Source organism: Rattus rattus, chromosome X (genome assembly GCF_011064425.1).
Source record: "Rattus rattus isolate New Zealand chromosome X, Rrattus_CSIRO_v1, whole genome shotgun sequence".
Lineage (NCBI taxonomy): Eukaryota > Metazoa > Chordata > Mammalia > Rodentia > Muridae > Rattus > Rattus rattus.
This window is the reverse complement of record NC_046172.1, coordinates 55210659-55236892: the sequence shown is the minus strand read 5'-3', so window position 1 is coordinate 55236892 and position 26234 is coordinate 55210659. Positions and strand designations below refer to the sequence as shown.

Here is a 26234-nt window from a genome sequence, read left to right as displayed (position 1 = left end):
GTAATAACTATAATAGGAATCATGCATGGTGTAGTACTATAGTCGAGGTACTTTAAAGAATTAAATGTCCTTTATTCCACTAGTCGTGCTTTTTTATTGATTAGTATTCATAAAGGATAGCAAATGGTATGCCAAAATTTTAGCCCAGCCTGACTATAATGTTCTCACTTTAGGTGCCAACAATAAAAACTGAAGATGCCAACCTCTACTCTGATGAGTTTCAGAAAATTATGGCTGAAATACAAGAGTTCAAAGACATGCAGAAGAACATGGATACCAGATATGCACAAATGAAACAGTGCGTATTAGTCTAAAGGTTCTAGCATCTGTGACCAAGGTTTTAAGTTTGATTACTTCAGAGTTGTGAAACTCCACTCCTATTTTGTATGGTACTTTTGGTGTGACTTCTTTTAAGTTAAAATACAACACTGTTTCAGATGCTTTAAATCTTGGGTTGCTAATAATGAACCAGTAGCTCAAATATTGCTATGATGACCTAGCACACCACTGTACAAAGCAGAAGTAAAATTAGCAGGATATAAGATGACACCAGAAATGTGAATGCTAAAGTAGTTAGAAATTTCCGTCTTATCCAAGAAAAAAAAAAAAACTAGTCAAAGGTGTTAAATATATAAGTTCTGTACCTAAGTACTCAGATGTACATAACTAATGTACTTTCTGATTCTTCCCTCAGTCTGTTCTTCCTTACTTCAGTTTGGCCTGTAAAATAAATTCTTTAAAATAGTCTTCAGTGTTTGATAATCATAGTCCTTAACACCCCATGAAATGTCTCTGACAGTAAGGCAGTAATATTGTAAGGCAAATTTTAACCAGCTAAAAATATGAACCGTAATAACTTTGAGAAAATATTGTAACCTATTATTTGCTTTAGAGAAGATACGTGTGGATAAGTTTTAGCAAATATTCATCAGTATTCATATTAAAATTGAGATTTTCTGACAATCTTCCACTGAAGTGTAAATGAACCTTTAATTTGATGAGTCTATCATTTGTATTTGACTTAGTAAATTAAGCTTTTCATATATGGCCACAGAGAAAGGACAGAAGGGATGGAGAAGAGAGAAGTATTTTTTATCAACATAGAAAAGAACCCAAAATTTTCTTTGAAATTGAACATGAACCAGTCCTTCGTTTGGATGTCAGCCTGCTGTCGAATGTTAACCATTGTATATGTATATATAGAATGGGTAAGAATGTTCCAGTGGGTTCTACCTGGTTTTATGTATAAACAAGTGCAAACACTGCTCCTAAATACTGAACAAAGTAGCAAATGTTTGCGACTTTTCCTACTGTGAAATTTTCATTACTTTATATCATATTTAGAACTCATGCTCAGAATTTAGGTGCCCCCCCAAAAAAATACCCTGAAATCTCAGAATCTATCTGCTGAGTTAGATAAAAGATGAGTACAGAAAAAAATAATTCTTGGAAGCAATCACTGGATATATTCATCTGTTCCTCTAATTAAGATAGCCATTTCATTTTTATCTTCCAATTATAATTTATATTATATTTCTTTCTTACCTTTCTTTTCTCTAAACTCTACCATATAGTCCTCTCTACTCTTCTTCAAGTCCTTGGCCTCTTTTCCCACTAATTGTTATCGCATACATATATGCATATGCATGTGCATATACATTCTTAAATATAACCTGTTCAGTCTGAATGTTGCTGATCACGTTTGGACAGTCATGTTGGTTGGACGTTATGAGTGTAGCCTCTGATGTTACTAGGAGAAACCATCTCACAATCTCACAGCAAGCTCCTTGATCCATTGGCTTTTCCAAGTCAGAATGCCAAAGATCAACAGAACAACCTACAACAAATGCTGAAAGATGCTACAGACTCATGGCAAAGTGTAGAAGAGAGGGGTGTAAAGATTTTTTAGAGCCAGAGGATCAAGAAATTTGCCATGAAATCGTGTCTTCTATTAACCGTAGAAGCTATACCCATAAAGTCTCACCAACATGACCACCCAAACATGAGCTGAGCAAGGAGGACACCAATGAGCATAGCAATCTGCATGGAAAAAGACCTGTGAGGCCTTATTCCTACACAGAGAACTATAGGCAACTGAGTAAAGCTGGAAGCAGAAGTGGTCCTCCCCAGGAAAGAGCACGCCAATTCGTTGTCCAGTGCCAAGTAAGCAGCCCTGAAAATATGCATGCGACTCAACAGGTACACACACACACACACACACACACACACACACACACACACTTAATGAAAAGGAAGAGGCTGTGAATTTGAAGAAGAAGGGGGAAAGATACATGGGACGATTTGGAGGGAGAAAAGGAAAAGAAAAAAATTGTACTTAAATTACAGTCTCAAAAATAAAAGGGAGTTGACTCTAGAATTTGTGATTGAAGGGAAAAAATGCCACATAAAGCCTAGGTGTTATTGCCTGCTGACAGGCTTTTCAAAGGTGGCTTAATTTTTAATCATGTAAAAAGATGATAGTAAACCATTCTATTCTATGATAAATTGAGTTTAATATAGTTCATTCCATTCTAAATATATTTTAGGTTCACCACTCTTAGTATATACACATGTGTTTTCATAAATTGGTGATATATAAAGAAAGGGAGTAATGTCACTATTGTTTGATTCTCTCCTAAGAGTAAGATTATTAAGTATTAAAATCACAGTTAACATGAGATTCTATGTGCAGAAAACCAAGATGTAAATTTACATTCAGGATTTTTTATGAAGCCAGCTTTATTTTACTGATAGAGAACCAGAACCAAATTCTGTATTTCCAAAGCAATAAGACTTTCTTAAGAATAATCTTCTACTCTTAGTAACAGTTGAAAAAGAAAATTGGTTAAGAGGATAAGATTTTTACATTTTATCAAAATAATTGCTTTTGTTGTCTGTGCAATTTGTCAGTCACTTGATTACTTAAGAAACTAGGATTTAACAAATGGGGGTTTACTTGCTATCTTCATGTTACTCTGTTAAATGTCTGCTTTATAAAAGTTATTCTCTGAGGCAACTTCTCTTCTTTTATCACCCTCTGCATATAGAAATGCATAGGACCGTGTGTGTGATCTTTATCTAAATGATACGTACGAGTTTGCAGAGTTCAAAGGCATATGCATTTACTATATGCAAAGCAACTAACAAGTGCTCTCTCCTTAAATGTATATACATTTACAGCCGGACTTTAACATAGAAATATCATCCAAATAAACACAATGCTATTTGGGTATTCTTCCTACTTAAAACATGACCACCATCAAGATAGCTGTTATCAAGATTAGCTGTCACTAGTCTAAATGTTGATTTTTTTTTTTTTGCTTAATGCAACAGTAGTGAACTGGTAGGTTTTACACAAAAAGGTAAGAGGTCAGAGAGAAGTTCAAGACAGTGAATCATTTCTAGTATCCTATTCCACTATAGAGTAAGATAAATTTGTATATATTTCAAAATGAGTAGCAGAGTAAGAAATCTCAACACATACACATGATCATATATATGTGAGATATAGCTGGACTAATTAGCCACATCCTATAATCCAGTCTAGCAAATGGCTTTTAATGTATATATTCAGTCTACCAGTTCCATTTCCTTAGAGAATACTGACTAATACACTCCCCCTTTACAGTTTAAAGTTCCCTAATGTTTCTCCCTTCATAATACCTATGTGCTGCTCATCCCCTCTCCACAGTTTCTCCTTTTCTTCCTTGGTCCCTTGTAGATTGCCTTGTTTTTGCGGTCACTCCAAGCTATATTCTTGCATCTCAATAATCATAGCTAGAACAGCAAATAAGAGAAAATATGTAGTACTTGTCCTTGTGCATCTGGCTTACTTCATTCAGTAGCATAAATTTCTAGTTTCATCCATTTACCTGTGAAACTGAATTTATAGCTAATTGTTGTGGGCCCTTTTGTATGTTATGTGTACTTACACTCCAAAGTATAGAATCCAACTGAGCTTCAAACCTTAAGAAAGCACATTATACCAAACCAAGAGTCTCGAAAACCATAATTGTAGTGCTGCTAACATTTTCCATATTTTACGTTCCTGTTTCTAATGGTATCATTACAATTATCTTCATAATTAGACATGTTCAAACATCTTGCATTTCAACCAATGCCACTGATAAAGGGGAACATATCTGTGAAGAAGTACATTCAATTTTATTTAGAAAAAATATGCTGTTTTTTTTTTCTTAAAACACATAGCTCAATGAAAATTGCATACAAAAATGAATTCAGTATTAGAAATGTATATGATAGCCTGTGTCTCCTTTAATATTTAATAGAAATGCAAACATGATACTCTTGTATGAAACTGCTAACATGGAAATTTATTTGTTCTCACATACTTCTATGAAATCTGCAGTTGGAGGAATAATAAGAAATTTATGATCATGTATTCTCAAGTATTAAGGTAGGATAAGCAATAAATCTAAGTGTGATGTATGTCATTCTATTGATCACTGAAGTTCAAAAATATTAATCTGAGCTTTCAAGACTGTAAGTGTATGGGATTGGGCATGCGTCTTAGTGATAGAATGATTTCCCAGCATGTGCAATGTACTAGGTTATTATCAGCACCACTAAAACCTCATAGCTCTGAAATCTATCTGAACTAATTCACTAATAAAGGCAGTAATATTCCCCTAGGACTATAAGGGTATAATTTTGTGAAGAACACCATGGATACTATTAATCCAGACAATTCAACATTATTTTAGGTATTTTATTTTCAAAAATTTAAGGAACACTAATATATCTTTGTTCATTCAAGTAATCTATTTGTTTCAGAGACTATTCCAATCTATGTCTTGAAGTTACAAACCTAAGAAAGAAGTACTGTGAGCAACAACAACTGTTGACACAGGTATAAGTTGGTCTTTAAAGGAGTCTGTGTTTTTGATAGCTGAGTAGTACTCCATTGTGTAGATGTACCACATTTTCTGTATCCATTCCTCTGTTGAAGGGCATCTGGGTTCTTTCCAGCTTCTGGCTATTATAAATAAGGCTACTATGAACATAGTGGAGCATGTGTCTTTGTTATTTGTTGGGGCATCTTTTGGGTATATGCCCAAGAGAGGTATAGCTGGGTCCTCAGGTAGTGCAATGTCCAATTTTCTGAGGAACCTCCAGACTGATTTCCAGAGTGGTTGCACCAGTTTGCAATTCCACCAACAATGGAGGAGTATTTCTCTTTCTTCATATCCGCACCAGCATCTGCTGTCACCTGAGGTTTTGATCTTAGCCATTCTGACTGGTGTGAGGTGGAATCTCAGGGTTGTTTTGATTTGCATTTCCCTGATCACTAAGGATGTTGAACATTTCTTTAAGCGCTTCTCAGTCATTTGATATTCCTCAGCTGTGAATTCTTTGTTTACCACTATACCCCATTTTTATAGGGTTATTTGACTCTCTGGGGTCTGACTTCTTGAGTTCTTTGTATATTTTGGATATTAGCCCTCTATCAGATGTAGGATTGGTAAAGATCACTTCCCAGTCTGTTGGTTGTTTTTCTTTTCTGGGAGTTATTATTTTCTGGTGCTTTGTGCTTAAGTAGAAAATATTGACACTATGAAATCATGTGAAAACCAGATGGTAATTATACAAAGTTACAGTTCCACTTTCTGGAACCTCTCACAAGCTTTCTGCTTTATTGTTGTTTTCCCTAAATAATGGAAATGTGTCATAGGTAAAAAATAGTCTCTGCTATTTTCAGGTACTCCATTTTATCTTGAATTTGATGAGTGAAAACCATACAGTACTAAAAAAGAGGAAAAGGTGAGTTTGCTGAGAAAGGTTCCTTATTCTCTTGGCTAAAACATTTTCTTTTACTGAGGTTCTATTTTTCTAGTTTCAAATATGTCTCGTGCATGGAAAAGTATGTGTCCTCACCACAGAAAAACAGTACCTACTAAGAAAAAACAAAACACACCATTATCCAGCAATAAACCCACAATAAAATAGAATACATGTTGACCACAAAACACTCCATCCTTTCTCCTTAGGAATGAATTATTTTCAGAGGTAAATGAACACATTGCACTCTACAAATTAATATATTAGTTCTTGTGAATATGAATAGAAAAACATGTAAGAAATCACACAGATTAATGGTTAGCATTAGGTTGCTGTGCAGGGAATAAAAGAGTGGAGCACATACAGAAAGGGGGATGAGAAAAGCAATACTAGAAGAAAGAAAAGGAAAGGCTATACAAGGTTTGTTAAAGACAAAAGTGAAAGAAGAAGACTATAAATATGCACTCAAATAATATAGAACAGTCTCATTTCCAAGGAGGTAGATCCCCTGAAACCATGTAAACCAAATCAGGCTATGTTATTCTTGGAAGAGGTAAAAAAAAAAAAGAAGGCAAGTGTACAAAGAAATGGGCAGGGATGGGGGAATATAGAATATGAATAGTGGGGGGGGGCTGGCCGGCTATATTGTCTTGAATATTATTTAAATACAGAAGAATGTGGCCTGAGTGAGTACCTGCAGCAAGGATGGAAGGCCAAACTTCACTGGACAGCTGATAGTGGGGCAAAAGTCTCTAACTAAAGATTTCTAATTAAATTTTTTAATATTTTTATAGTGTAAAGTGACAGCTTTCTAATTACATCTTTCTTCTTTTTAGTTTGCACTTCTACATGAGAAAGAATATTTCTATTTTCCTAATTATATCCAGTTAATGATTTCAGAGTAAAATCATATATTCATAATATACTTGAAGAATTTTAATACTTACTAAGATAGATCCATTAATAAGTGTATCTAGACATCATAATTGTTAACATTTACTTTGAATATAGTAAAATGCCACAAGATTTATCTGTCCTGCCCCAGCTCTAAAATCAGGGATAATTCAAGGAACCTTTACTGTTTGCTTTAGTTTTAGATTAGAAGATTCACTAAAAATTTTAAACCTTTTGGCAGATGGCTAACATGCAGGGATCCAAATGATCCCTAGCTCTTTTAAGTGAACTTAACCTCTGATTCTGAAACCTAAAGCACGAATTTCTAAAGGGAATCATGATGACAAAGGATGAATAAAACTCAGGTTCTCTACAACAGAGCTGGCTGACCATTGCAACATTAATATAGCTTATGACAAGTTTGTGGGTCTCATTACAGGTCATTATCATTCATATCTGAAGCCTCAGATTCTGAATTGGATCATCAGTATCTCCATATTCCAGAGGACAAGAAGAAGGAAGCTGTAAGATTTTGAAGCAAAACAGTGTTGGCAGACGGGTTCAGAATGAATTATTTGTTGTCAATGAAATTTCTTGCCCTAGTTCCTATCATTTTTATATAATTGTTAGTTTTCAATGAAATTGCTGAAATTGCGATCCAAGAAATATTAGATATATACATAGAAGCATAACCAACTATCATTTTCTTTAACCTTTCTATTTAGATGGAGATATTAAAAGATGGATATGAACTTATTGAAGACAAATATAAAAGTCTCCTTGATAGAGTCTTACCAATTTTAAAAGAACCCAAAAGTTTAATTTCATCTGCAGACCAGCCAAGTGGGGATGATGGGTAAGCAGGTTTTGTGGGCAATATATTAGTAATGAAACAGAATACTGGTCATATGTTAGCAATATATTATTCATTTGTATATATTTATTATATAGTAGACTTGAACCATTAAAATGATTACTTCCTTTCATAAACAACAAAAAATATCTTCAAAGCAGTTTGACCTAAATTTCCTTACTACAGAACAGTAGTTCTTATATCACAACAGGATATATACATATATATTATATATTATTATATATATTATTTTATATATGCATATATAATCTGCATGTTGATAAGCATTTGAAACTCTTACAGAGAAAAGAAGACACTTATAAAAATGGAAATAAGTTAAAGGCCTTAAGATAAAGTTCATTAGTAATCACCTAGCACACAGAATTCCCTATGTTGAATGACTCAACTCTATAAAACATAAATTAGTATACATTACAAATTTAATAAATATACTAAGTACATATTTGAATGAAAAAAGGCCAAAAAAGTTGAGATTTTCAAGAATTAGAGCTGGATCAGTGAGTAAAGTGCTTGCTATGGAACCCTGAGGACCTCAGTTTGGACCTCCAGCATCCACATAAAAGCTGGGGCATAGCGATAAAACTCTATAACCCTGTCCCTGAAGAAAGGAACCGGCCATATCTTATAGACTCACTGACTAGCCAGTATAGTTTAAATAGCAAGCTTCACATTCAGTGGAAAGAGACTAACCCAATGAACAAGTTAGAAAGATATTTAATATTGGTTTCTGTTCTCCACATTTATATACATAAGCAAACATACATGCATAGACCACATACCTACTGAATTGTTATTAGAATTTGTATATATATATATTAAATATTATAATTACATAATTTCTCCCTCCCCTTTCTTCCCACTAAGCCCTTTCACAATCCCATTTTCACTCTCCCATTCCTGGTTTCTTTTTCTTTAATAGTTTTATATTTATATATGCATTGAGTCTGTTTAGTGTTGTTTGTATGTATATGGTTTCAGATCTGACAACTTGGTATTGGATAACTATTTAAGGGGTTCATACCTAGGGAAGACTGATTTTCCCCCCTTACAAAAGCCATTAGGTTTCTGTTGTTCTTGTCTAGGCTGCAACCCATGAGATTTGCCCCTTTTCATTAGCAAGTCTGTGATGGCCTTGTTCAGGTCTCGTTTAGTCAGTCATTCCTGTTAAAGTATCACGAGTCAATCTTCCCTGTCACCTCTAGGGGACACAATCTCACAAAATAGTTCTTGGTCTTCTGGCTCTTAATGTCTTTTGACCCCTTCTTTCACAGTGTTCCCTGAACCTTAGGTTCAGGCATTGTGTTACAAATGGATCCTTTGAGGATGTATACCCCACAATCAGTTCTCTGCATTTTGAAGAGTTGTGGGGTCTTTGAAATGGTTTCCTTTTGTTTCAAGGAAAAGCTTCATGGATGAGGAGTTAGAATTATAAGTATTGTGGCATTAGATATCTAATATACAGTTAGAAATTATGCTGGCTCAGTAAACTGGTGTTTATTGGTCTATTATAATTCATGACTTTACTAGTTAGTGTTGGTAGTTGAATACGTTTCTAATACCAGACATGATTTCTTTCCAGTAGAGCAGGCCTTAAATCCAGTCAGACACATTTTAGTTACCACCAAAATGCGGGTGCCATTATTTAACCTTTAGGAATATCCATTCACTTTGGATACAGGACTTAGATCTTTTTATTTCATGAATACATTCTATGATTTCTTTCTAACTAATATTTAACAAAATTGTTTGTGTATACTATTTTTAAGTATGTTTTATTGATGGGAGACAACTAGATATTAAGGTTTATTTGTTTAAATATTTAAAACATTAAATGTTTAGACATTTGTTTATACTGGTTGGTTGGTTGATTTTAAGATACGTCCTCACCATGTAGCCATATTTGTCCTGGAATTTGCTGTGTTTATCAGGCTGGCCTAGAACTCATAGAAATATTCCCCCTTCTCCCTCCAAGTACAGAGATTAAAGGCATGTTCCACCATACCTGGCCTTGTTTAGACATTTAAAAACATCTATTTGTACACGTGGAAGTCCAGATGGAGTATTATAAACCTAGTACAGGAAGAAAACAATTTTATAAAGGAATGTCTAGCAAGGGGACTATGGAAGGAATAGCCTTCTAGTCACCATTTAGAAGGCATATATTTATAAAATAACTTAAGGCAATATCAAAAGGAACACCAAGAAGTAGAATATTTTGGTAGGAGTGAAATATTTGAAGGAAAGTCATTATAGCAGTGGGCATGAATATACTATACCTACGACTATAAAGGAGATTAGCAAGCTGCTAAATCACTTGTATCCAAGAAATGTATTTTCTTAAAGCAAAATATTAGGAAGATCATATTGTTAAACAACAAATTTGGAACAATAGCTCCTGAATTAAAATTTTATGCAGAGATTGGATAGATGGGAGAGAGAGAGAGAGAGAGAGAGAGAGAGAGAGAGAGAGAGAGAGAGATGATATATTAAAGCCAACAGTGTGAAACCCATCTGGGTAGTAAGTGTCATGTCTGACAAATGGATACGGGTAAATATTCCCAACAGAAGGCACATTTCAAAATCAGAGTATACTGAAAAGCATTACTAAAGAAAGAAGTAAGTATATCTCAAACTTCTTGGCCTCTAAGGGCCACAAATTAAAAATTTCTCATATCTATAACTATACAAATTTATCTGAAAGTTAACTTGATAATTTGTCTTCTTAGGTTCAATGTGTAGATATTCAAATATTTGAGAGATTTCTCATTTTCAATTCAAAAATATGGAAAATAAGAACAATAACAAAATTTGATTATTGGATATGAGATTTTTTTGAAGAACATTTATGTACATGGGTGGTTTGCCTGCATGTGTGTCTGTGCACCAATTGTGTGCCTGGTCCCCATGGAAACCAGAAGAGGGCGTTGGACCTCCTAGAACTGGAGTTACAGACAGTAGTGAACCAACACATATTGGTGCTGAGAATTGAATCCAGATCTTCTAGACAAGCAGCTAGTGCTATTGACCAGTGATCCATCTCTCTACCTCCTGATTATTTTACTGAAAAGATATCATTATTACTCTGATGAAATTAATCTCTGCTATAGTTATATACTAATCAGTGGAAATTTTAGGTTGCATTGTAGCTTGTATATCTTTTCCTGTATCTAAGCTTAAATAACTTGTTACATAATATATCAAAGAACTATATTATTTTACCTTTATAATTCCTCTCTTAAATGAGAAAATAGTGCCTATACTTCTCTCTCAATTAAAATTAAGGTGATACAGTTTTGTGTCAATTATAAATAGTATTCAGTTTTATATATATATGTGTGTGTGTGTGTGTGTGTATTATTGGTTAATTGAAACACAGTAGATATAAGATATATATGTGAATACAGGTCATATTATAAAATTTCTACAGTTAAGTTTTATGTTCAGCTCTTTATAGTGCAGTTACTGTGTTTATTTGCCACCATAATTGTTCAGGACAACATTTTCTTCTTTTATTGGATATCTTTTATTTACATTTAAATGTTATTCCCTTTCCCAGTTTCCCATCCATAAGCCCCCTATTCCACCCCTCCCCTTCTTCTATACGGGTGTTCCCCTCCCCATAGACCCACCCTTTCTTGCCTCCCTGCCTTGATTTTCCCCTATCCTGGGGGATCCAGCCTTGGCAGGACCAAGGGCTTCTCCTTCCATTGGTGTCCAACAAGGCCATCCTCTGCTACATATGCAACTGGAGCCCTGGGTCTGTCCATATGTACTCTTTGGGTAGTGGTTTAGTCCCTGGGACTCTGGTTGGTTGGTATTGTTGTTCTTATGGGGTTGCAAACCCTTTCAGCTCCTTCAGTCTTTTAACTCCTCCAATGGGTACCCCCTCATGACAGCATTTTCATTACCCCAATATGAGTTTTCATTCCCGTTTACAAAACGTATGTTGACTCTAAAATTTAAATTTAACTATTCTGGGCACTTTGTATGAATAGAATCATATAAGTGATTGTTTGTGTTTGGTTTATTTTTCTTAGCATTTCTCCAGTGTTCATTTATGCCTCATCAAGGACTAATAGTTTATTTTTTGCTAAATAATCATTTGGTCCATGATATATTCAACTCATTGTATCATATTTTATAAATGAAGTTAAAAGAGAACACAGTAGCATAATAAGAGTTTTTTATCTGCCCCAGAGGGGGACAAAGAACTGACACCTCTGGATAAAGTGGAGGCAAGAGTGGCCCATAGGCACATGGCAGTTTATAAACATAAAATGGACACCACACCACCCCCCCAGTTCAGATCATGTGTTTAATTTTAACTAGACATGTTAATTAGGTGAGCCCCAAAAGACTTTTGATTGCTGGACTTCAATTCTTTGATAGCTGGACCTTGGTGTTCAGCCTCAGGAGAAGCTAGTGTCCAAATAAGAGAACAGACCTTGGGGGCTAGCTTTAGGAATGTAGTCTAAGGGATTTTAGGAAGGCAGAGGGACTGGGGCAAAGGGACAAGGTCTGACAAAGCCATATTAGCCACCTCCAGCTGGCTAGGAGTCCTTCAGGAAGGAAGAGGAAGGGAAAAGAAGGTTGGACTGAGAGATGGCAGGCAGGCGGGATTAGAGGTAACACAGGGAGAGTAAAAAAAGAGAGGAGGTGAGCAAACCAAAAAAAAAAAAGTTTTTTTATCTGATTATTGCAAATCTACTTATATACTATAAATAGACCTACTATAGGCCATGTGATTTGAATTCTTGCAACATGTTGATTTATATTTCTCTGCACTGTTTTGCAGAGAACACTCCTGAAAGTGTCCGTTCAGGATAAACCTACAGATGAAGAGTCGCTGACCATTCAGTTGGATTTGACCATACCAGTTTTACCAGAACAAATAACTCAAGAATCCGTTGAACAAGAACCTAAGGATATTTCTTTGGAATTAGATCTTTCTTCCCAGGATTCACCTTTGATGAAAGATGACTCAGACAATCTGTATAACAATATAATTAACAGGTATTCAGTGTCCTCCATCTTTAATCTAGGTATTCATTCACATGGTTTTGAAAAAAAATGTTTAATGCTATGCCAAAAGAAGCATGATGTGATTAAAGAAGCATTTCCCTTAGGCACCTCAATTCCTGATACTACCATTGAAAAGTACTCCCTATTTAGAAATGGACTAATGTGATATATTCATAATACATTAGCCATTTCCCCTCTGGTTTTAAATGAGAACCCAGCATTTCCAGTGTAAAATACTCCACCCTGTACCCAGTATTATCTCTGATATTAGAGTCAAACTTCCTGCTTGGAACAGAACTATAAGAAAAAAGAAGAAATGTCTTCATTTCCTGAAACTTGAAGGTTGTGTATACTTCAGCAAAACTCCTACTAAGTTGGAGCCACAAAGGCTCCATTGTCAGCACATCTCTGTCCTGGGGATGTCTGCCTAAGTTTCACCTTCATCAGCAGTGCTTACAATTGTCTCTTTGAGTGCTTTATCATCTTATATTTGTGTATTTCATTACTGGCTCTCATTTATTGCCTAACCTCAGAAGGACAAAGATCACATCTAGTTCCTAAAAGACATGATATATAAATATTCTCTTGACAAACACACCCAAAAGAGCTTCCTCAGCTTGACCCCAAAATAAACTGTAGACTCTTAGACATGCACATAAAGTAACGCCTCTAGACACTAAAATAGCCTACCTTTTAGTGTACGGAATCTCACCAGATCCATAATAAACCATGACGATGACAGTATTGATTAGGATGATTATTTTGGGCTGGATTAGCATTGATATACTTGGTCATTCAAGCTGAGTCCAAGATCTCCACGATTAAGAAAGGTATAGAGAGAAACAAAGGGGTCCTCTGCTATTGGCATACAGGAATTTAATAGCCTCTTAAGGTCAAGTTGAGATTGTTATTTATTACAATAATTGATATAAATAAAAATGTTTCTCAGAACACTGGTTTCCCTAATGAATGACCAAAGTGAAGAGCCTCAGAAGGAAAGTAAAAAATGTGTAACAACTTTGCTTCCTGACAGCTAATATGTGTGTGTCCCACTTACCCAAATATCTGGCTCTCTTCTTTTGATGAGATTCAGACTAAATGTTCTTCATAGAGAGGAATCAAGTCATTTCTAAGGCTAAATTTGAGTTTTTACAATCTCATAAATAGAAACATATTTTAGTCATTTGGGGTCAGCTACTCATGTTGTGGTACCTTGAATCTTAGCTTTCCAAGATAGCAATTTATTATCTTTAATTTGTATTAAATTCTCAAAACATACAGTTCTGTGGCTATTGACAGCTTTCTTGGTTTGAAAAGTACTCCCTATTTAGAAATGGACTAATGTGATCATTTTCTTCCATCCTTTTCTGGAGTTCACCAGGTTGAAACCTCTGGAATTTCACTGTGAAGTGGGCTACTCTATGTTATAACTGCTGTAATCTATTCTGAAATATTATAGCAGTAGACTATATAGTCTGTAACTGAAAAGTGCAAAAAGTGCAATATTGGTTTATGGCTTCTTAGTTGAGAACCTGGCATAATCTTTTCAATTTATTGTCTGTTGGATTTTTCTGAATGATGGTTTCTTAGAAGTAGTAATCCCTTGGTTTGCATCTATGTTCAATCCCCATTCTGTGTTTTTCATTGAAGGGATAAAATGAATATGAATCAGACTGAAGGAAATTTGTTAGAGCTAAATTCGATACTATCTTGGAAGGGAGTGGATTATGATTCTGATCATTTCAGTGAGGTAAGCTCATCAACTCAAATTTGTGATTTTCCTGCCTTTATATGGATTGCTCAAAAAGTACAATGATATATAGAGATTAGCACAGAAAACATCAAGCCGTGAATGTCAGAAAACTTGTGCTTTTACCTTGGCCTTTCCAATTCAGTATATTTCATGTTTGCCTAGTTTTCAGAAAACATTGTTTTTCTTCCTTATAGCAAGAACACAATTTGTCTTTACATGGTAGCTCTCCCTTCTCTCATAACTTAAAATAGTAAATATTAAAGTATTCCATGATATAAGGTTACAATATTTTGCTTATAGTGATTTTATGATTCCAAAGGTCTTATTTTTACAGTATGTACCAGTGATGTACAAAATCTCTTATTGTGATATCTAGATGTTTAGATGTTTATTTATGTTATTCTGTTTAGAGAATCTTTCTTGTAATTTCTTTTCAGCCTGTCTGTTATGAGCTTCCTATTTTAATAAAGAACAAATATGAACTTTACTCAATATGGATATAATGGCAGAAATCAATATGAGATACATGTCTCTTCTTTTTATTCTTTTTTATGCATCATCTGTTCATACATTGGTGAATATTAGCAGAGTAAATTATTAGCAGAACATTTTTGAATTAAATGAATGGTATAAGATTAAGGTACACTGTGTTCTTTCATTGACTTATTTACATTTCTCAAGTGCCTTAATATGGATTAATTATAAAACTTGTACATTATATTGTGTTTTCAAGATTTTAATACTTTAAGGTACTTACATTAGAAACCCATCCAGTCAAGTACAAATCCTTTGTTCACACATTTACAGGGTAAGTACAGGTAATTAATAATCAGCAAGCTTTATAAAATGTCACAATTATTTATAATACATTCATACAGTCCCTGCTAATTGGAGTCCAGGAGTTCAAGGCCAGCCTAGACCTTATCTCAAAAAGGTTTTTTGGGAGGTTTTCTTTTTGTTTTTGTTTTGTTTTTTTTTTCTTTTCTTTCTTTTTTTTTTTTTTTGACATAAGCTCCTTAACAAACTTGTTTCCTTTTTTTTGCGTTACACAGAAGTCTTCTTACTATATTCTACACTACATGCTCATAACTGGGAAAATATGTTAAGTTTAATTGGCTTTTACAGTGAAGATATCCTGAAATAACACACTTTTCTTGAGAACTTGCCTCAAGTGAACAAGGGAAGACTGAAAAGTAAACTAATATATTTGCTAATATTCTTTTCACCAGTTATCAGTTCCATGTGACACTTTCTTTTTTAATTATTTTATTTGTTTATTTACTTCCCAACTGCTGTCCCCCTCCTATTCCCCTCTCACAGAGTCCTTACCTCATCCACCCTCCCCTTTGCCTCTGAGAAGTTGGGGCTCCGTTTAGTATATCTCTCCACACTGGCACTTTCATACACACCTAATTTTGATCGATTCTCCCTGCCACGTTCCCCTTTCATTTTTATCCCTCCCTCTCATTCTTTCTGTTGTGCACTATGTGCCCCTAGCATTCCTCTTCTACTTCGTTCTATTGTCTTTCCCTGTGCCAATCCCTTAAAGCCTCTTGAATTGCTTTTTGCATTCTAATGGACCCTTTTCTAGTTTCTTGAACTTTACCAATATTTACTTCTATTATAATACATCTATTTAACAGTTAGAGTGTAGGATCCATATATGACAAAGATCATGTGATATTTGGTTTTCCAGTTACATATATTGTCCTATTAATTTAATTATTCTTTATGAACAAGGTAATTCATTGAGAGACTCATCAGCCAAAGTGGGGGTGGGAAGCAAGAACAAGACTGAAGTAGTAAGACTGACATAACATTATTATCACCACATTACCCATATTTTACCCATTTAAAAAAAACTGAATACCACCCCTTTCTCTTATGCCATAGGTTTATAATTGTGTGTGAAAATATTTCAAGGGGCAGTCTGCATTTTAGTCTCTGATTCAGCCAAATATCTGAATACTAAATGTCCTTATATATCAATATTGGATCATTAACCCAAATTTTATCATAGAAAAACTGACTTTCATTTTTTTATTTATTTATGTTTTAAGTGTTGTCTCCCTTCCTGATCTCCCTTCTGTAAACCCCTCTCCCCAACGTCCCTCCCCTTTGCCTCTAAGAGGGTGCTTACCCACCCACTCATGGCTCAAACCTCCAGCATCCACCTTTACTGGGGCAACAAGCTTCCACAGGAACAAGCACCTCCCTTCCCGTTGATGCCAGATAAGGCAATTCTCTGATATATATGTAGCAGGAGCCATGGACCCACACATGTATACTCTTTGGTTGGTCCCTGGGAGCTCTAATGAGTCTGGTTGTTTGGTATTGTTCTTCCTGTGGGGTTGCAATGCCCTTCAGATTCTTCAGCCCTTCCCTTAACTCCTCCTTTGGGATCACCGGGATCAGTCCAACAGTTGGCTGTGAGTATCCCCATCTGTCTTAGACAGGCTCTGGCAGAACCTCTCAGAGGACAGCCATACCAGGCTCCTGTCTGCAAGCACTTCTTGGCATCAATAGTGTCTGTGTTTGGTGTCTGAGGATGGGATGGATCCCCAGGTAGGGCCATCTCTAGATGGCCTTTCTTTCAGTCTCTGCTCCATTTTTTGTCACTGCAGTTCTTTAGATGCAAACAATTTTGGGTTAAAACTTTTGAGATGGGTTGGTGGCCCCATCACTCCACTGGGGGCCATGTCGATCTATTGGAGGTAGTCTCTTCAGGTTTTATCTCCCTTCTGTTGAATATTTTGGCTAATGTCATCCCCATTGGGTACTGGGAGCCTCTCTCATCCCTGGTGTCTGGGACTTTGTACTGGTTTCCCAAATTCCACACTCCCACTGCTATTTATTTCTATTCATTCTCCTGGCCCTCTGGACTTTCTCTTCCCATACCTGGGCCTGCTCCTCTCCTTCTTTCCCCCCTCCCCTCTCCCAATTCTCCCAGATTCCTCCCTCCCTCTGCCTCCTGTGATTATTTAGTTCCCCTTTCTAAGTGGAATTAAAGCATCCACACTTTGGCCTTCCTTTTGGTTAAGCTGCATATGAATTGTATTGTGCATATTCTGAGCATTTGGGCTAATAAATTGGGCTATGCAATAGCCAGAGGGTTTTTTTCTGGAAATTAAAAGAGAAATTAAAAAAAAGGGCATGTAGTTTTTTTAAAACTGTCTTTATTAAAATTTTCCTCAGCCTGGTATGGCATATACCTTTAATTCAAGCACTTGGGAGGCAGAGGCAGAAGGATCTCTGTGAGTTCAAGGTCAGCCTGGCCTATAGAGTGAATTCTAGTACAGGCAGGAGTACATAGAGAAACTCTGCCTCAAAACAATCTTCCTTGCTGAGTGAAGGTAAATGCATGGAAAGAGTTAAAGGGATAGAACTTGAGAGGGGCTGGAGGGAAGTAAGTCATGTAATTATGTATTAATTACATATAATAATAATAATAATAACAATAATAATAATAATAATAATATAATATAATGAAAGATATAAAATAATAAAATTAAAAAAAATCCTGACTTACAAATAATAAGGTAACACAATTCCACCCAGACAACTGTCTTTAAAAGTATACTTGCAGATCTTTGTCTTAAATTAGTAAAACCTTCTTATTGTTGCTGTTTTAAGAGAAAAATAGAAAATCCTGTAGGACAAAGCTGAACTCCAGAACTTACGAACAATGTTGAGAGTTCAGAGGAGATGGTCACTTCTCCCCAATTCTTCTCACATTCCTGCCCCAAGAAGAAAATGCATAGTGGCCTCTGGATACAGGAATAAAGGAGCAGTCAGTAGCAGGAATCTGCTGGTTTCTGCCTGCGCCTGGAACTGAACTGAAACAGTCCCACAGCTCCCTGCACCCAGATCCCATGGAGGAGAGAACTAGACCCTCAGGATGGCAGACAATCCTGAGAAATCGGAGGAGAAAACTACTTTCTGCCCACATTCCTGACCCAAGAGGAAACCACCTAGTGCCATCTGTGCCCTCTGGGCACAAGGACCTAGGAGCAGTCAGGAGCAGGACCCTTCAGGTTTCTGCATGCACCTAAAGCTGAAAGCCAGTCGCCAAGAGTGCATACACACTTGAGAGTAGAGGTAAGACAAACTCTTCTGAACCAAGCAACCAGCCTGGAGGATTCAGATCACGAAAACCCAGAAGCAGCTCTCTGTTCCCAGATCCAGCTGAAATAAAGCAGGTCTACAGGAGTGCTGACACACAGGCCAACAGGAGGATCAAGCTACTGTCAGAGACAACAGGACAAGCTAAACCAAAGACAACCTGATGGGGAGAGGCAAGGGCAGGAATCTAAGCAACAGAAACCAAGACTATTTTGCATCAGCAGAGCCCAGTTCTCCCACCAAAGCAAATACTGGATAACCAAACACACTGGAAAAGTAAAATGTGATTTTAAAATCATATCTTACGATGATGATACAGGACATAAATAACTCCCTTAAAGAAATACAGGAAAACAAATAGAAGCCGTTAAAAGGAAACACAAAAATCCCTTAAAGATTATAGGAAAACACAACTGAACAGGTAAAGGAATTGAACAAAACTGTCCAGGACTTAAAAATGGAATTAGAAACAATAAAGAAAGCATGAAGGGAGACAACCCTGGAGTTAGAAAACCTAGGGAAGAGATCAGGAGTCATACATGCAAGCATCTTCAACACAATACAAGAGATAGAAGAGAGGATCTCAGGGGAAGATGATAACATAGAAAACATTGACAATATAATCAAAGAAAGTGTAAAACACAAAAAGCTCCTAGCTCAAAACATCCAGGAAATCCAGGACACAATGAGAAGATCAAACCTAAGGATAAAAGGTATAGAAGAAAGTGAAGACTCCCAACTCAAAGGACCAGTAAATATCTTAAACAAAATTATAGAAGAAAATTTCCCTAACCTAAATAAAGAGATGCCCATAAACATACAAGAAGCATTCAGAACTCCAAATAAATAAGACCAGAAAAGAAATTCCTGCTGTCACATAGTAGTCAAAACAACAAATGCACAAAACAAAGAAAGAATATTAAAAGCAGTAATGGAAGAAAGGTCAAGTAACATGTAAAGGCAGACCTATCAGAATTACACCAGGCCTCTCACCAGAGACTATGAAAGCCAGAAGATCCTGGGCAGATGTCATACAGACCCTAAGAGAACACAAATGCCAGTCCAGGCTACAATATCCAGCAAAAGTCTCAACTAACGTAGAAGGAGAAATCAAGACATTCCATGTCAAAATTTACTCAATCTCTTTCTACAAATCCAGCCCTACAAAGGATAATAGATGGAAAATTCCAACACAAGGAGGGAAACTACACCATAGAAAAAGCAAGAAAGTAATCTTGAAACAAAACCAAAAGAAGAAACACATATAAACATAATTCCACCTCTAACAACAAAGAAAACAGGAAGCAACAGTCACGATTCCTTAATATCACTTAACATCAATGAACTCAATTCCCCAATAAAAAGACATAGACTAACAGACTAGATACATAAAGAGGACCCAGAATTTTGCTACATACAGGAAACACACATCAGAGACAAAGATAGACACTACCTCAGAATAAAAGGCTGGAAAACAACTTTCCAAGCAAATGGTCTGAAGAAAAAAGCTGGAGTAGCTATACTAATATGGAATAAAATGGACTTTCAATCAAAAGTTATCAAAAAAGATAAGGAAGGAGACTTCATATTCATTAAAGGAAAATTACACCAAAATAAACTCGCAATCCTAAATATCTATGCTCCAAATGCAAGGGCAGGTACATTCATAAAAGAAACCTTACTAAATCTCAAAGCACAAATTGCACCTCACAAAGTAATAGTAGGAGATTTCAACACCACACTCTCATCAATGGGTATATCATGGAAACAGAAATTAAACAGAGACATAGAGATACTAACAGAAGTTATGAATGAAATGGATTTAACAGGTATATATAGAACATTTCATCCTAAAACAAAAGAATATACCTTCATCTCAGCACCTGCATGGTACCTTCTCCAAAATTGACCATATAATCAGTCACAAAACAAGCCCCAACAGATACAAGAAGATTGAAATAATCCCATACATCCTATCAGATCACCACGGACTAAGACAATAACAACCAAAATGATAGAAAGCCTACATATACATGGAAGTTGAACAACGCTCTTCTCAATGATAACTTGGTCAAGGAAGAAATAAGAAAAAAAAACCAAAAGACTTTTTAGAATTTAATGAAAATGAAATCACAACATCCCCAAACTTAAGGGACACAATAACAGCAGTGCTAAAGACAAAACTCATAGCTCTGAGTGCCCCAAAAAGAAACAGGAGAGAGCATACATCAGTAGCTTGACAGCACACCAGAAAGCTCTAGAACAAAAAGAAGCAAATACACCCAAGAGGAGTAGAAGGCAGGAAATAATCAAACTCAGGGCTGAAATCAACCAAGTAAGAAGAGAAAGGACTATACGAAGAATCAACAAAACCAGGAGCTGGTTCTTTGAGAAAATCAACAAGATAGATAAACCCTTAGCCAGACTAACCATAGGACACAGAGAGTGTATCCACATTAACAAAATCAGAAATGAAAAGAGAGACATAACCATAGAATCTGAGGAAATTCAAAAATCATCAGATCCTACTATAAAACTGGAAAATCTGGAGGAAATGGACAATTTTCTACACAAATAGGAGGTACCAAATTTATGTCAGGATCAGATAAACCTTCTAAATAGTCCCATAACTCCTAAAGAAAAAGGAGCAATTATTAAAAGTCTCTGAACCAAGGAGAGCCCATGATCAGATGGGTTTAGTGCAGAATTCTATCAGACCTTCATAGAAGACCTCATACCAATACTGTCCAAACTATTCCACAAAGTAGAAACAGACAGAGCACTACCCAATTCCTTCTATGAAGCCACAATTACATTATACCTAAACCACACAAAAGACCAAAAAAAAAAGAAAACGTCAAAAGAATTCCTTTATGAATATAGACACAAAAATACTCAACAAAATTCTGGCAAAACAACTCCAAGAACACATCAAAACAATCATCCATCATAATCAATTAGGCTTCATCCCAGGAATGCAAGGGTGTTACAATATACAGAAATCCATCAATGTAATGCACTATATAAACAAACTCAAAGAAAAAACCCAATGGTCATTTCATTAGATGCTAAGAAAGCATTTGACAAAATTCAACACCCCTACATGATAAAAGTCCTGGAAAGGTCAGAAATTCCAGGCCCAGAGCTAAACATAGTAAAAGCCATATACAGCAAAGCAGTAGCTAACATTAAACTAAATGGAGAGAAACTTGAAGTAATCCCACTAAAATCAGGGACTAGACAAGGGTGCCCACTCTCTCCTTACTCATTCAATATAGGACTCTTAAGTCCTAGCCAAAACAATCAGACAAAAAAAGGATGTCAAAGAGATAAAATTGGAAAGGCAGAACTCAAAATATCAGTATTTGCAGATGATATGATAGTATACTTTAAGTGACCCCAAAAGTTCCACCAGAGAACTACTAAGCCTGATAAACAACTTCAGCAAAGAGACTGGGTATAAAATTAAGTCAAACAAATCCTTCCTCTACTCAAAGGATAAATAGGCTGAGAAAGAAATATGGGAAATGACACTTTTCACAATAGTCCCTAGTAACATAAAATACCTTGGTGTGACTGTAACCTAGCAAGTGAAAATCTGTATGACAAGAACTTCAAGTCTCTGAGGAAAGACATTGTAGAAGATCTCAAAAGATGGAAACATTCCATGCTCATAGATTGGCAGGAGTAACATAGTAAAAATGTCCATTTTGCCAAAAGCAATCTACAGATTCAATGCAATCCCCATCAAAGTTGCAACTCATTTCTTCATAAAGCTAAAAAGAGCAATTTGAAAATTCATTTGGAATAACAAAAAAACCCAGGATAGCAAAAATTATCCTCAACAATAAAAAGAACTTCTGGGTGAATCACGATCCCTGACCTCAGGCAGCATTACAGAGCAATACTGATTTAAAAAAAAAAAAAACAAAAAAAAACCTGTATGGTATTGGTACAGAGAGAGGCAGGTAGATCAGTGGAATAGAATTGAAGACCCAGAAATGAACCCACATATCTATGGTCACTTGATCTTTGACAAAGGAGCTAAAGCCATCCTGTGGGGAAAAAGATAGCATTTTCAGCAAATGGTGCTGGTTCAACTGGAGGTCAGCATGTAGAAGAATGCAGATCAATCCATGCTCATCACCGTGTACAAAGCTTAAGTCCAAGTGGATCAAGGACCTCCACATCAAACCAGACACACTCAAACTAATAGAAGAAAAAGTAGGGAAGCATCTCAAACACATGGGCCCTGGAGAAAATTTCCTGAACAAAACACCAATGGCTTATGCTTTAAGATCAAGAATCGACAAATGGGATCTCCTAAAACTGCAAAGCTTTTGTAAGGCAAAGGACCCTGTCATTAGGACAAAATGGCAACCAACAGATTGGGAAAAGATCTTTACCAATCCTACATCTGATAGAGAGCTAATATTCAAAATAAACAAAGAACTCAAGAAATAAGAGTCCAGAGAGCCAAATAACCCTATTGAAAAATTGGGTACAGAGATAAACAAAGACTTCTCAGCTGAGGACTATCGAATGGCTGACAAGTGCCTATAGAAATGTTCAACATTCTTAGTCATCAGGGAAATGCAAATCAAAACAACCTTGAGATTCTACCTCACACCAGTCAGAATGACTAAGGTCAAAACTAAGATGATAACAGATGCTAGGGAGCATGTGGAGAAAGAGGAACACTCCTCCATTGTTGGTGGGATTGCAGACTGGTACAACCACTTTGGAAATCAGTCTGGATATTCCTCAGAAAATTGGATAATCCACTATCTGAGAACCCAGCTATATCACTCCAGGGCATATACCCCAAAGATGCTCCAACATACAACAAAGAAACATGCTTTGTTCATAGCAGCCTTGTTTATAATAGCCAGAAGCTGGAAAGAACCCAGATGCCCTTCAACAGAGGAATGGATACAGAAAATATGGTACATCTACACAATGGAGTACTTCTCAGCTATCAAAAACAATGACTTCATGAAGTTTATAGGCAAATTGATTGAACTAGAAAATATCATCCTGGGTGAGGTAACCTAATCACAGAAAAACACACATAGTATACACTCACTGATAAGTGGCTATTAGCCCAAAAGCTTGCATTACCTAAGATAAATATACAGACCACATGAAGCTCAAGAAGAAGGATGACCAAAGTGCAGATGCTTCACTTCTTAAAAGGGGGAACAAAATATTCATAGGAGGGGATAGGGAGGCAAAGTTTAGAGCAGAGGCTGAAGGAACACCCATTCAGAGCCTGCCCCACATGTGACCCATATATATATACAGCCACCAAAACTAGATAAGATGGATGAAGCTAAAAGTGCAATCTGACAGGGCGGATATAGCAGTCTTTGGAGAGGCACAGCCACAGCATGTCAAATACACAGGCAAATGCTAGCAGCAAACCATTGACCTAAGAATGGGATACCTGTTGGAGTAATTAGAGGAAGGATTGAAGGAACTAAAGGGGCTTGCAACCCCATAAGAACAACAATGCTAACCAACCAGAGCTCCCAGGGACTAATCCACTACCCAAAGACTGACCCATGGCTCCAGCTGCATATGTAGCAGAAGATGGCCTAGTTGGGCACCAATGGAAGGAGAAGCCCCTTGGTCCTACAAGGCTGGAGCCCCAGTGTGAGGAATGTGGGGGGAACACCCTATAGAAGAAGGAGGAAATGGGATAGGGGCTATGGACAGGAAACAGGAAAGGAAATAACATTTGAAATGTAAATAAAAAATATCCAATAAAACCCTAGTCTCTCAGAATGATTTATTCAACTAAGGAAACTGTATAAATGGGACCATTATTTTTCATCATTAACAAGTAATGGGGCTAGACTCTGAGGGAATTCATTCTTGTTATCTTGTTTAGACAGGAATGACTTGAAAGACGTATTGTTTCCTTTTTGCCAAGCACAGTAGTTTTTTGTTTTTTTGTTGTTGTTGTTTTTTTTTTTTCTGAGTTTCATTCAGGTTAAGACATGCATTTTCATATACAGGACATACTGTGTTTCCTTCTCTTTTGCCCAACACATTTTGGTGGATATTAGTTCAAGTTCTGTGTTTCCTTCTCTTTTGCCCAACACATTTTGGTGGATATTAGTTCAAGTTAAGTGGGAAATAATCTTACGTGGTATAGTTGGCTGTATGTCTACTGTGAATTGTGAAGTTTTTTTTCCCTTCTGCTTAAACAACAGTTAGAAAGAAAAACCAACCTTTAGAAAACAAGATACACAGTAATATCTTTTCTTAACTCTGTTAATCTCTCAATAAATATGATTTGGGTGCAGAGAATTGAAAGTAGGGCCTTATATTTGTAAAACACATCATACTCTCAGAGCCTCAAAGGAAATATTTTATCTCAGTCAAAGAAATATTTTATCTCAGTTATTTAACTTCACGAAAAAAATGATATGCTGATAAAGGATTCTAGTGGTTTTTTCTTTTTTTACCCAGAGTCTAAATCTGATGCAAAATGAAGAAGAGAAAAGTCCGCTTGATCCCAATGAGGGAAAAGGTACAAAAGAATATTTATAGAATGATCAGAAAATATACATCTCAGTCCCAGGCTAACAAATGACTATCCATACGATCCTTTGCAAGCCATTTACCATTTGAAAGCCTCAGTCAATTCATGTATAAACCACATTTTTCATTTTATATGTCATTTTAAATAAGAGTATATACATGAAAGAACCCTGATGATTATATAAACTTAAGGGAGAATAAATTATCATGTGGCTGATTTTAAAAGCTATGAGAAACATCAAAAGGATACAATGCAAACTTTTATTTTTTACATGACATTATAAGTTCTTTTTTTTTTTCAGAAAGTAAGTCATTTATTGTTTACTAAGTCCAGACATTGATGGTTAGCCTTATACTTTATGGATAGTGTAATCTACCAAATTTATGTTGAATTGGTTAGTGCATCCTTAATTCTAAATGTGTATTTGGATGTAATTAGATCTCTTTTCCTATACTGAAGTACCAAAAATTGATAGCCTATAGAAAGGCCTATAGTAACTTCTAATAATAGTAGTACATTCTTTTGGGTAAGATAGCCAATTTGAAGAGTGTGCAATTCAAAAGATTAAAATGATAGCATTGTCTCCCATGAAGCATTAAACAGTGTAAGACTTGTGAATTATACTTTGTTTTAAATTTTCTCCTCCTATATTACATATAACAAAGCACTGTCTCTCCACAGACAAACATATGATACAATGCATGGAAAAACCGGAGCTTTTCCTTTTGGATGGGACACCAATATGTGACTTTGGAGAAAATCTTCAAGATTATGACATACTTTTGGATGATCTGGAGGACCCCCCAAATGTCATATCAGCTTTGTGTGACCATGATTATGTAACCTCCAATATTTCCACTCCACAAGAAGATAATACTGAAAATGATACTCCCCCATTTTATATGGAAGCCAATGGGGAATCCAGTGTGTTCCCTTTTCTCTTTCTTAACCCTGTTAGTAATATTTTTTGAAAAGCATATCAAAACCAATCTTCTGTTACAATTTATTTTAAGTCTCAGTGAATCGCATTTCCTCTGGGGAAACAGATATTCCATGGCTGCTTGCTAGTGTATACATCTTCATTTGTAAATGTCTGTAACTTAAAGACTGTGTTCAAATTACATCCTCCCAGTATCTAGGCAAGTTTTGGCAACTAGGATGAAATTCAGACCACAAAATAACATAAGTAATATATCCAAATTTTAATATAATAAGAAGTT

At 35.9% G+C, this 26234-nt stretch overlaps 1 protein-coding gene across 1 annotated transcript in view; it reads left to right on the top strand.

The window, feature by feature from the left end:
• The window catches only part of LOC116888527 (heat shock factor protein 3-like), a 52775-nt gene extending 26790 nt beyond the window's left edge, over window positions 1–25985 (top strand). The window contains 9 exon segments of the mRNA XM_032889823.1: window positions 174–298; window positions 4795–4870; window positions 5720–5781; window positions 7133–7217; window positions 7419–7549; window positions 12365–12580; window positions 14240–14339; window positions 24942–25002; window positions 25696–25985. Coding sequence (XP_032745714.1) covers window positions 174–298; window positions 4795–4870; window positions 5720–5781; window positions 7133–7217; window positions 7419–7549; window positions 12365–12580; window positions 14240–14339; window positions 24942–25002; window positions 25696–25985 — 1146 coding nt within the window.
• Window positions 25986–26234: the final 249 nt, after the last annotated feature.